The following is a 13271-nucleotide window of genomic DNA, read 5'->3' as shown; positions in this document are numbered from 1 at the left end:
AACCTCAAGCAAGGCTTTGGACCAGACTTTCCTCTCATGCTGGTGTGATTCCGCTCAATTCAATGGTGTTATTCCTGTGTACACCAGTGTCAGGGAGAGGAGAATCAGGCCCTTTTCTTTTATTCCAACTAAGGGGTCAAAAAGAGGAGTAGAAGAACCTTCCAGAAAGACTGGTTAAGGCCTGACGGTGTCAGTGTCACCTGGGAGAAAGAAATTCCTTTGCTCCAAAAGCAGCAAAATTCCATGGGTCAGAAAGTATCCCTTGGAGAAAGACCAGCATTCACATAGCTTCTCTCATTGTAATATACTTCCTAGCTTTTGCAGCTTTAACCTGTAAAAGTCTCTGGGGCAGGGACTATCTTTTTACTTGTGTTTGTACAGCACCCAGCACTATATGTGCCCCAATTGGAACTGGGGCTTCTGGACAATGCCATAAATATTGTACCTCAGCAGAAGGCTAGCAGGCCTCCCTAATGGCCAGCCAAGACAGAAGTTTGATTTGGGTCTCAAACTAGGCTGGCCTAAAGTAAATAATTTCTCCACTTTGAAAAAAACCAAAGGGACTCAGATGATGTAGGGGGGAAATACGGGTACAGAAGGGAGATGTGGGAAGGCATGTGTTCTGCACAGTGTTCATACACGCTTTGGAGGCACGTTCTTCCAGCAGCTCAGATCAGCCCGGGTTCTACAGCCAGAAAACGGCAGGCTGCCGTACGCAGTAACACCGCGCGGGATACAAATCAGCACTGACCCCGCTGGCGGGACATAACACAGGCTTTCGCCCAGTGCTGACTGCCTCCGTCTCTCCATGGTCAAGGCTGGAGCACCTGGGCATCATTCCTTAGCACCAGCGAGGACTGTTACTAGCCCATTCCGCTGGCAGACACAGTGCTTTTTGCCTTTGCAGTGTTCAAGACATGCACCGGTCCTAAGCTGACACGAGGCCCATGTCACCAAAGGTCCAAATGAAAGGAGGCACATTGTGACTGAATGCCAAGCCATAGGGTGTGGGTGCAACCTTACAGTCCTTCAGTAGCTTCACTCTCACTGACTTCCCTTGGAGTTTGGGGTGTGCAAGGAACGCAGGGGCAGGCACTGAATGCCTCACGGCAACAGTGACATTCTTCAAAGAGGAAGAGGATCTGCACTCGCAGAACACTGGCGTTAATGGAAGGGAAGGCAGAGACGCACACACATCCTCAGCAACGCAAGACATGTGGCAGGTTGAGGTTCCAGACTAGGGAATCTTCCCCTTAAGAAAGGATTTGTCTATTTCAGGCATGGAAGGAGTTCACTCAATTGGGAAGCACCTACATGGCTCTGAGCAGCTGAGGTAACTAACTGAGCTTGTGACAGAAAAAAACCTATTTCGCTTGCTTCCTGAAGCTTGTGACGGATCCAGGTTTTCAGGATGCAAGAAGACAGGGATGTGCACTGAGGGATCATAGCAATTCTGTACCATTGTCTTACAGCAGGGGTTTTCAACCTTTTTTCATTTGAGGACCCCCCTAAAAATGTCAAGGGGAGGTGCAGACCCCTTTGGAAATCTTAGACATAGTCTACGGACCCCCAGGTTGAAAACCACTGTCTTACCGTATATTTTGCTACATACATACATCTCTGTAAGTAGTGAGTGAGTGAACCAATGAGGCCCACAGGACAGAGCGCCGAGAGCTGGGTTCTGTTCCCAGCTCAGCCACTGAGCTCTTGTGTGTTGGGCAAGTCATTTCACTGCTCGCTATTACGATTTGTACTAACATAGCACATTGTACTCGGTGAGGTAAGAGACAGACCCTGCCATGAAGAGCTTACAATCCAAACGACCAAACTGAGAAAGGGTGAAAGGAGAAACCGAGTCACAGAGAGGCAAAGTGATTCGTTCAAGGTTACACACAGGTCAGTGCCAGAGTCCAGAATAGAACTCAGGTCACCCAAGTCAGTGTTGAGTGCTGTATTCACTAGAATTCAATAATTCACTATTGCTTCTTGGTACCTCAGTTTCCCCATTTGAAATTTGGGGTCAGTGATACATACCCCTTCTTTATTATTAAAAAAAATATTGTGGGACGTCCTTCGGGGTTCCAATCAAGGATCAGGGGCCCGTTATGTTAGGTACTGTACAGACATCAAATGAAAAGATGGTCACTGCCCCAAACAGCTTACAATCTTTGAAAGAGCTTTGAGATCGAAGAATGCTGAAATGCTACTTAATAGTGCTAAGTATTATTGTCGCCCGAGGATCTCTGTTAAACAGATCATCAAAATCAGCACAGATTAAAAATATGCTCCTACATGACATTCCACCGCTTGACTCAGTGCTTAATAATTACTATTTTAATTCATTATTTTTAAAAGATCAAGTTATTCTGAGCCAGAAGAGAGCAGAAAAATGGAGGAAGTTGGTAAAACCTGTTTGTCCTGTTGTTTTCCTCAAACTCAAACTGGGCAGCTGCATTTCTCAAACATTTTCCACATCAATTCTCTCCTGTGTTTAGAACCCATCACGTTTCAGCCTCGAAGGGATTGTTTGGTGTGTAGCGAAGTTCTAAAACTAGAGATGGGCCCAAATGACACTCTACAACCCACATGCCCTGGAACGTGGAGAGCAGAAAGGAAGAAGATTTGGTTTCAAAATTTGGATGTGAATTTTTTTTTTTTTTTTAAAATCAGGGCCTCTGTTTATAAGCACCCACACTGGAATTCCAAATTCAGCCACCCTGGACTGTTGCAGAGTTGGGAGAGGTTAAAATTCAGACCCACATCTGGATCTGAAGTTTGCAAGTCAGGCCCATCTCTAATATAACCCTCCTGATATCAGAGGATTGTCGTGGAAATGCTGACACAGCCACAATTCTAGCACCACAAATGTTATTCTCTATTATACTATATGCTACACTATAGCCAAACAAGAAGCAGGGAAGGTTTGGAAAGCTATCAGAACGAGAGCGAAGACTAAAGGTTAATTCGGAAGGACCTCTGAAAGGTTAAGAGCTCCAGTTTGGATAAGCAACCAAAAGTTTAATACTTACGGTATCTGATCCTCTGGGGTCAGTTTGAGCTATTCTTAGAACCAGCCGGCTCGTGAGAATAGCGGTACTTCCAACTGAGCCGCCAATACAATCAAATAGCCCCCCTCTTCTCCCAAATGAAACTCAGAAGGCCTGAGCTGTGTGAAAATGGAACTGGCCCAGATCTTCAGTTGGTGCAAATCAGTGTAGTTCCACTGAAGTCAACAAAGCTACACTGATTTAGGCCCGCCAAAGATCTAGCCTATCGAGTTCAATGAAAGTTAACCATAATTATCCAAACCTCAAAAAAGGTTTTGGTTTAAAGACCAAGAGTGTGGGCTGGTTATGACTTTATCCAAACTGGCTTTCCATCATCGCTGGGTCCTCTGCAGAACCTCAGCTTTTCTGGGTTGAATCTAGCAAATACACACAAGGGCTCATATTCCTCTATCTACTGAACACAGCCTAAGTGGATTCTGTGGACAAGATGGACAGCTGTGACAGGTCCATCACAAACAACACAGGGGTAGGAGTGAACCAGAAGGAGCACAGTATTTATCAAAGAGAAGTGAACGTTCAAAGAGGAACTCATGTATTTATTTTACCTTTGGAGTGGGTGCTGGTGACTGGCCAAAAGTACTGGATGCATAGCCACAGAGAAACTACAAGAAGCAAAGGCAAAAAAGAGAGACAGAGAATAGAAAAAAAGTGAAAAGAAGGAATAACTAAGAGGGGAGTTCTGAGTTTTCGGTCAGTCCTTGTGATTCGGCACCACTCGTGCCTCCCAGAACAATGCGATAATTCTCGGGACCGTGTCTATTTCTATCCTCTCTCCTTCCACTTATCTAAGCACTGGCCTCCTCACAGCTTTCTCACTACTGTTGGTGAAAGGGCATTCGTCCCACAGCTCCTGCCACTTGGAACAACCTTCCTGCCTCTCTCCGAATCATTCATTCTCCATCCTTTTTCAAACCCCGCTAAGAAACACAACTGCTCCCCTTCAGCCAGAATGTTTAATACAGAGCTGGCTGGGAAATGTCCACAAAAACAAAATGCTGACAAAAAACCTAATAAAGTTTCCCTAACTCTCTCCCTTCTTCCCCAACTTTTAGTGCCAGTTGGTCAGAAAATTTCCATATAAACTAAAGTTTGAGCCCCCCCCCAAAAAAATCAGAAACAAAATATCGCAAAACTTTAGATGATATTTTCCCCAGCCTGCTCTATTTTTTCACTTCCATCCCCCCTTTGCCATAAGCTTTCTCTCTGCAACCGTACGACCAAACTCTGTCAAGTGAAACCTAACTGGCTTCAAGACTGAGCGTGATACATTTGTGGAGGGGATGGTATGATGAGATTGCCTACATTGGCATATAGCCAACCTGCGACTGCTAGCAGCAAATAGGTCCAAAGGCCAGGGACGGGACACTAGATGGGGAAGGCAATGAGTCACTGCAGAGAATTCCTTCCCAGGTGTCTGGCTGGTGGGTCTTGCCGACATGCTCAGGGTCTAACTGATCGCCATAGTTGGGGTCGGGAAGGAATTTTCCCCTGGGTCAGATTGGCAGAGACCCCGGGTTTTTGATTTTTTTTTGCCTTCCTCTGCAGTGTGGGGCACGGGCAACTTTCTGGTTTAAACTAGTGTAAATGGTGGAGTCTCTGTAACTTGAAGTCTTTAAATCATGATTTGAGGCCTTCAGTAACTCAGCCAGAGGTTGTGGGTCTATTACAGGAGTGGGTGGGTGAGGTTCTGTGGCCTGCAATGTGCAGGAGGTGCGGCTAGATAATCATGATGGTCCCTTCTGGCCTTAAAGTCTAAGGGCATGTCTATACTACAGATTTAAGTCGACCTATATTAGGCTGACTTACAGCCACCGCAGCGGATGGCCACACTACCTTCCTTCCGTGGGAAGTGCGCGTCTTCACCAGGAGCACTTTCACCGACTGAAGAGGGGCAGTGTGGGGGGCTGAGAGCCAGGGCTCTCAGCTCCATGCAGCTGCCTGCTGGGAGCCCAGCTGCCCCCCAGGCTCTCGCCTTTCCGTTCCCTGCCGGGAGCGGGGGACAGTCTCCCAGGCATCTCAGCTCCCTGAGCGAGGAGCCAGGGGCAGTCGGGCTCTAACAGCCCAGTTTCCTTGTCAAGAAAGCCAACAGCTGAGGTAAGTAACGTAGTGTCTACACCGACTCTGCATTGCCCTAACTACACCGATATAAGCCCTACACCTTTCGTGGGGGTGGAGCAGGAGCATAGCCATGAGAGGGCCTGGGTGGGCCATGGCCCACCCACTTAGCATCCAAGCCCACCCAAACTGTGCCCTGACCCTACTCCCTGGCAGGAGCACCGAGCGGAGCAAGCCCCCACTCCGGGACCAGCTCCCCGGCAGGAGCGCCGGACTGGGGGATGGGGCAAGCCCCCAAACCCCAACCACATTTCCCTGGCAGGAGCAGGGGTGGGGGGGCGGATTGCAGGAGGAAGGGGTGGGGAGGGATCCCCACTTGTCCTGGCCCAGCATCCCACAAAACCATAATCCCCTGTCATTGCCGCCCACCTGAAAGCTGGGGCCCACCCAGTTTTCCTGTCCTAGCTACGCCACTGAGGTGGAGTTATAATGTCAGTGTAGTAGCGCACTTACGTCGGCGGGACAAGGCTGTAGAGTGTACACTGACATACTTAGGTCGATGTAAGCTGCCTTATGTCGACCGAACTGTGTAATGTAGACCAGGCCTATGAGTCTAAGTGCTTTGGTGCAGACCCCAATCCTGGGAGGGACTCCACGTCCTCAACTCCGACTAAATCCAATGCCTTGCAGGACTGAGCTGTATGAGAGACACTGTACAAAGAAAGGCCCCGATTCTGCAAACACACACGTGAATAACTTAACACAACTGGGCATAAAGCTACTCACATGCATTAACACTTGGTGGCTTAGGGCCTAAAATTGCACTGTGTTATAGCAATACTCAGTTTGCAGCATCCAAAGTTCCCTGTGCACTGAGACTAGACTGATCAAATGTCATGCCTCCGGGCAGCGTCATGGTTGCCATCTGCGAGCCGCTTTTAGATACATTTGGCTAGGTACGTAAGTTATCTAGCTTGCTCCAAAGCATCAAAAATTGGTCACTGCTGGATACAGGATGCTAGATTTGATTGACCAGTGGCTTTATCTGTTATGGCAACTCCTATATGAGTCTCTTCTGGAAGGTACATCCAGAGATTGTCTCACCAATGCTCAGCACCAGAAGGAACAAGAAGGAAATCCCAGCCCAAATCAGCCATGCCTTTATCGTTTGTGCACAACTCTGCTGCATTGCAAAAGCTTACGGTTACTGAAAGAAAACATCAAAAGCAGTTCAAACCATTAAAAAATTAATCTCTTTGCAGTTTTGTTGCATGATATTTCTAAGGTCAAAAGCTGGATTTGGGTATCGGAGGCTACTTCCCAAACTATGTTATGTAGGGCCACTTTAGGTGGACTGCAAACAGGGGGAGCATGTGGGGTCATGTGCCACCCCAGATTTGCTGTTTGGCTTGTACTGAGCATGCTCACACAGACCGAGCATGTTCAGTAACACTTCTGAGGCCTGCTGCCCTCACAATGCCCCCCAACTATCGTCAGGCTGGGGTCGTCTCTGGCTGTAATGCAACAATTTCTCTTCCTCCAGTCCCATATCGGACAGGTGTTTTCCAATCTCATAGAGTATGTCTACACCACAAATTAAGGTGCAACTGTAGCTCAGCTGGGCATACCTGTGCTAGCTTTGATCTCATTAGCATGGGTAACAATAGCAGAGAACCTTGGCCCAGACTAGCCCCCTGAGTACGTACCTAGGGTATCTGGTAGGCTTCTATTTGGGCAGCTAGCCTCCACTGAAGCTCAGACCCCATGTCTACATTATTTTTGCTCCCACTGGCCATATTAAAGCTAGTGGAGGTCTGCCAACCTGTGCTACCATTACACCTTAATTTGCAGTGCAGACATATCCTTACTCCAAAAAACCCAAGAGCAGTTATCATTAAAATACCAGGGAGCAGAGACTGATACCAGGGACAGATTCAGAGGACCACCACAGAAAGCTAAAACTATCCAAGAAGGGGTTATTTTCAAGAAAGTCACTTGATGCTCTAAAAGTTCTCTATTCTTACATTTGAGACAATGCCAAGCTTGCGTACGCAGCTCAACTCTGCTGAAATGGATCGCCAATATTTTGTTTAGAATTTGCTGAAGAGTGTGGGCTAGAATTTAGGGGGCGATAACTGGCTAAAGGTGTCACTGAAGAAGTCTGGACAGCTGTGCAAGCCCGAAAGGATCTGTTTTATTGATCCTGTGGATTACAAAAGTTTAAATTTATGCTGCCTCCCCACACCCCAAACAAGCAAGAATCATCTCCAAGGTGAACTGCCAAGTTTTTCAGGATGATAAAAAAAAGAACAAACAAAAATATGAAAAGAAAAGACAGCAAAGTACTTAAGCATGTGTGTTGCTTTAAGTACACGAGTCGTCTCATCGAGGTCAGTAGGGCTACTCGTGTGCTGAAAGTTAGACATTTAATTCAGCACCTAACTGAATTGGGGCCTATATTCTTGATGTTGCTCCCCTGAAGTCAATGGGAGCTTTGCTGTTGATTTCAGTGGGAGCAGAACTATCATGCCAAGGGGAAATCTTTCAGAACTGCCTAGATGACTTAGGAGCCTCAGTCCCATTTCCAAAAGTGACCTAGGCACTTACAGTGAGCTCTTTAAAAGTGCCTAAACTTCTTAAGCACCTAATTCCCATAGAGATCAACTGGAGTTAGGCATCAAATCTGTTTAGGTGTCTAAAGATGGAGCTAGGCACCTAGCGGGATTTTCAGAAGGGCCTAGGCACCTAAAACCCATTGAAACCAATGCATGTTAGGCACCTAGGCGCCATTGAAAATCCCCACTAGGCGCCTATCTGCATCGTTTGGCACCTAAATCTGGTCCTTAGTTGCTGTTGAAAATGTTATCCCTAAATCTTCTGCTGTCCTGCAGTTTTGGATTGCAGGATTTGCCCACAGGGAATATACGTGTAGACATCCAATGACAAGACGTCCAATGACGTCCAATGACATTTTACATATCAAAAGCCAATAATAATCATGAAAAGCTGTTTTTCCTTTACTGTGGGACGCAGGGTTATTGAGCTCCCAGAAAAGTCACTGGGGATTGTAGATACTCACCTTGCTCAAGAAAAAATGTCTCTCACATAGTATTGTTTGAGACATACTCTATGATCCCATAAGTAAAGCCCGTGTCGTAGTGACACATACTCACAAGAGTTAAGGTTGTGTCTGCAACCTCCACATTAGGAAGTTCCAACTCTTCAGTGCTTCCCCTCACAACCTTAACAACCAACCCATTAGCACTGTGGTTTGTCTGGAGGGAATACATTATATTCTCTCCATGGGCAGTGTTCTGGAGATGTAAGCTTTATAGTTCACCTTTAAGAAAAGCAGAAACGGTGACTTGTCTCTCCGCTTCCATTGTTTGGAGACCCTCACTTCTCGCCAGCCCCTCCCCCAGTCCTCCCCTTAGTGCTTCCTTGGCTTAATATCTAGCGATGGTGTCATTTCATTGTTGCTCTGGATGGTAACTGTTCTGGACCTGTCTGTGACCTAAGACTTTAATGTTCAGAGCAAAGATTTGGGTTTTGTTTTTTGGATATCTGGTCTGCTATGCAGCATTAGCTATCTATAGACCTTTCATACTTGTAGAATGAAATAAAATAATAAAAATAATTAATATCTATCATGCCAATCACTGCATTATCTAGGTGATGAGCTAGATAACAATATTTTATGAATGGTCCTGCTGAGCTGCGACTACTAGAGTGATTGTGTCTAGGACCCCATGCTAATACTACGTTAATCCATTACAAAAACAGATTTGGAGTATGCAAGACATAGTATCACTTCTGTAGGTTTCCTTGCAAATTTTCCCTCTCCACCCAGGAATCCCAACTACATGAGATCGGACAATTAAGTATCTTCCTAGGCGTGTTACCATAGCCACGTCTGCTTGGAAGATTTGCTTGATAAATTTGTTTTTCGAGGAATGGACCAGCTGAATGATGTCTCCATGAAGCGTGTCCCTGTTTTTCTCCAAAAACCCTACAGGAACAAAGGAAGAACATGTGCGTTAGGTGGCAGAGTGAAACGTGAGCTAAAATATGTCCTGCAGCCAGCTGTTCAGTCACTTTGCAGCCTGATCGTATTGCAGACACTTACAGCTTGATCCAAAGCCTGTTGGAGTCACAGAATCGTAGAAGATTAGGGTTGGAAGGGACCTCAGGAGGTCATCTAGTCCAACCCCCTGCTCAAAGCAGGACCAATCCCCAACTAAATCATCCTAGCCAGGGCTTTGTCAAGCCGGGCCTTAAAAACCTCTAAGGATGGAGATTCCACCACCTCCCTAGATAACCCATTCCAGTGCTTCACCACCCCCCTAGTGAAATAGTGTTTCCTAATATCCAACCTAGACCTCCCTCACTGCAACTTCAGACCATTGCTCCTTGTTCTGTCAATGAGTCAATGACAGTCTTTCTCTTGTCTTCAACAAGCTTTGGATCAGGCCCTTAAGGATCAAGAAGTGCCAATGAAAAATTGACCCTCAGCTTCCCTTTGTTATTATTATTAATTATAATCACAGTTATGGTGGTGCTTAGGGACCAGCCACGGATGCGGCCCCATTGTGCTAGGCACACACAGAGGAGTAGACAGTGAATGATGTGATGGTGGAAAACTATGTTTGTGCCATAACTGTGTTTTCGCAGGGGGTTAGATAGGAAGGGATCAGCTAAATGGAAAGACACTGGAAGGGAGAGAGGTGAGGGGGACAGATCAGGGGAGAAGAGGGAGAGGAGGAAGGGCAGACGTGGTGTGAGGCTGAGTTGAAGAGACTATGAGACTCCTTGTGCATGCATAACTTCGGGCACATCTACACTGCAAAAAAAGGTGTGTTCTTCACTCAAGACATTTAACTGGGGTTAAAATAGCAGCAAAAACATGGCAACCTGGCATTTAACTCAGGCTAGCAGCTCAAATTCAACCCCAGTCTCAGCTATAACCCGCGTTCAGAGCAGAGTTGCTGTGTCTTCACTACTATTTTAACCCATGTGGGTTAACAGGGTTAAGAACACATCCTTTGTATGCACAGGACATTTACTTCCATGTGCAAATGACTGAATTTCCATACGCCTCAGCCACTTGCGTTGGCATTAATGGGCCAATTGGGCTCAGGCATGTAACCATGTCATTCGTATGAACAAACGATAGAGCACAAAAGCACTGCATCACACAGCACATTTTGAAAATCCAGCCTGTAGTGGGGCGGCTGCCCCACTCCATGAGAAAAAGAGCTAGAACAGGCCAGAGAAGCTGTGCAGACCAGCAGCCAATCAGCAAGGGCCTGTGGAGAGCCAATCAGGGTAAAGGGAGAGGCAGCCAATCAGGGCCGGGCTGGGTCCTGAATAAAGGCTGCCTAGCAGAGGAGAGGGCAGTCTCTCCCTGGCTAGCAGGGGAGGACTGGCTCCTGAGGTAGCACCTTGGACAGAGCAGTGCTGGGCAGGCTCGGGGGAGCAGAGGCCCAGTTACCTGCCAGGCTGCGGGCCCTGCTAAAAAGGGTCGAGAAGGTGCACAGGGCCAAAGGGGAAGTGGCCCAGGGAACACAGTCAGACAAGAGGGGAGAGAAGGAGGGCAGAGGGAGGCTTCCGCAAGAGGGTCCCTGGGTCGGGACCCAGAGTAGCGAGTTGGCCTGGGTCCCCCCCTTACACTGCACCTGGCCACAGGGGAGTGGGGCCAAGACAGACTGCAATCTGCTCCTGAAGTAAGGGGCTAGACTTTGGGGTTGTGGTTGGCCGCTGAGGCAGGTGCAAGCCGAAAGACTTGCCAGAAGAGGGTGAGACTGGAACAGTGGACACAGCTGGAGGGCAGTGTCCCGAAGAGGACGCCACCGAGCGGGGAGCAACCCGGGTTTCAAGGCAGCAGAGCAGACAACGGGCGAGCCACCACGCGCCAAGGGTGTTCCGCAGCTGACAGGAGCTAATTCCCGGGGCAACCAGCGGGAGGCGCTAGCGGTGTTGAGTCCTGACCCCATCACACAGCCCAAAGTGGTCAGTGAAGAAGCAGACTTACAGCTGTATATGCTAGTGCTGCTCAGTCCATACACCCACTGTACAAATGGGCTTACTCTGAAACGTTTTAGCAAAAACATTGGAACTCCTGGCCATCAAACCCGACCTCGGGTATGGTCAGAAGGAAGAAGTGACTTTTAAGGATTTTAGTTCTTTAAAAAAATACTTTAAATTTTTGGTTTTTTTGGAAAGCAACTGAAGCCTCCTGTGACTCCCATCAGCCCCCTGTCCTTTCTTTTCCCCATGCCTGGTAAGGGGAAAGGTGCTGAACCAGAAGGTGGCTGGGCTCTGTTTGTGAGTGGGAGCCGAATGACGGCGGGGAGCCGGAGAGAAGCCCCAGGAGCTGTGCACAGAGGCGTGGGTGGAAGAGGTTGTGAAGGCCACACATCAGAGCTGGGTGCAGGTCTGAGTGGGACTTATGGGGAAGCAGCAACAGCTGGACAGAGAGTTAGCACAGTGGGGCCCCCAGTGAGAGACATTAACTGAGCCTGGCCTGGAAACCTGTGAGCTCCTGTTTGCTGGAATAGAGACTGGGCAGGAGAGGGGATCCCAGGCACTATGCCTGCAGAGCCCTGACCTGCAAGTGGATTGCCCCATGGACCCACACATTTACTGCTGTTTCTGACCTTGAACTGTGATTGTTTTAGCCTCTGTACCTAAGGTATCTACAATCTTCCCCTTTCCTGCCAGCCCTATCAATATACCCTTTCCCTTAGCCATGTGTGAGTGGTTACTGGGACCCACCAGGGCTAGCGCCTACATGGCCCTAGCTGCTGAAGCACTTACAGGGCTTGCCTCTGAGTTGTGGTACACCAGGCACGCTGCTGGCACCCGGCGGGTTTGGTGTAAGGGGTAGTCACACTAAGTACACTCCAATTTATTTTTATTTATTTGTATTGCAGTAGGGCCTACAAGTGGGATCAGGTCACCCTTGTGCTAAGCAGTAGACAGACACCTACAGACCCGGCCCTGCAAAAAAGTCTGGAAGGAGAGGAGGAAAGAAAAATGATCATTCTCACTGCAGCGTTTAGATGTTTAACTTTTGGCAATAAGGGGTAAAAATGCTAGCCAAAGTTCTTTTCTTCTAATCCCAGAAGGTTGCCAAAGTCGGTCTTTGCCTGGATTTTTAAACACAGACCCACACACAAAGAAAGGAAATAACGGGAAACAAACCAGGCAGGAATGACAGCACAAATCATTAATATTTCCAGGATACTCCCCTCTCAGTGCCTCTGGCTCCCTTGTCATAACAAACGGCATCCACAGAGCTGAGGGTTCTACAATGGAAACCCGCCCTGTCCCTCTCCCCCACCCTAAGCAAGCAGCTCCCTAAAGCCAGCCCACAACAACAGATACCTTTGGTTTCATAGTAGACAACACCAGCAAAGTGGTTAATGCCAAACTGGGTTTCATGGTTATTCTTCGGCGGGATGTAGTTGGTGTTTAGCTTGTGCTGGGAATTCAGCTTGTGCAGCATTGTGGTATCTGTACCCTGCATAAGTAAGAAAAAGGCCAATTCTTGTCCCATTAAAATAGTTCTCAAATAATCATTGTGTTTCTTTTTCATTAGGGCAGTGGGATAAGAGTTTGTTTCAATGAGAGAAACACGGGGAGAAAACGTGAGGAGAGTAATTTAAAATAAAAACAATCTGACCACACCATTCCCTAACAAGGCTGTTCTACGTACACCCTCACCACCATAAATATGAGTTTGTTTGCAACAGTGACAAAGGGTGAAAGAAAACTTGAGATGCCAGTAAAGGCAACAAATATGGAACCTAAACTCCTCTGTGCCTGATCTGCAGATAATAAAAATCTTTTACAGCCCCACCTAGATAGGGTCAGCTCTTTCTCTGAAGCTGTGCTTTTAGCTCTGGTTCGGTCTCTGGTGTGTCAACCAAGAAGGCAGCTGTCACAAATGCACTTGGTAGATATATGATATACGGCTATATACAGGATGGCTTCCCCACTTTTTATTAAAGTTGCAGTCATGCAATCAGGGAAGAGAAACAATACCATGTGACTGAAGTGACCAATTGCACAGTGGTAATACTGAACACACAGATGACACCACATCAGCCCATTGGCTAAAACTGGTTCGCATGAAACTTGTGTCGT

At 47.4% G+C, this 13271-nt stretch overlaps 1 protein-coding gene across 5 annotated transcripts in view; it reads right to left on the bottom strand.

The window, feature by feature from the left end:
• Nucleotides 1-13271, bottom strand: part of MYO7A (myosin VIIA) — a 181379-nt gene that overhangs the window by 68107 nt on the left and 100001 nt on the right. For 3 of the 5 annotated variants that reach the window (XM_043527899.1, XM_043527883.1, XM_043527890.1), the window contains 3 exons: nt 12510-12645; nt 9026-9132; nt 3614-3670 (listed from right to left, as the gene is read on the bottom strand). In XM_043527899.1, the coding sequence (XP_043383834.1) occupies nt 3614-3670; nt 9026-9132; nt 12510-12645 (300 nt within the window). The remainder of the gene's footprint in view (nt 1-3613; nt 3671-9025; nt 9133-12509; nt 12646-13271) is intronic. The other 2 variants (XM_043527904.1, XM_037885073.2) reach the window with 1 other exon arrangement.

This window comes from Chelonia mydas, chromosome 1 (genome assembly GCF_015237465.2).
Source record: "Chelonia mydas isolate rCheMyd1 chromosome 1, rCheMyd1.pri.v2, whole genome shotgun sequence".
Classification (NCBI taxonomy): domain Eukaryota; kingdom Metazoa; phylum Chordata; order Testudines; family Cheloniidae; genus Chelonia; species Chelonia mydas.
Note: the sequence above shows the minus strand (reverse complement) of the source record. Positions and strands in the feature narration are given on the sequence as shown.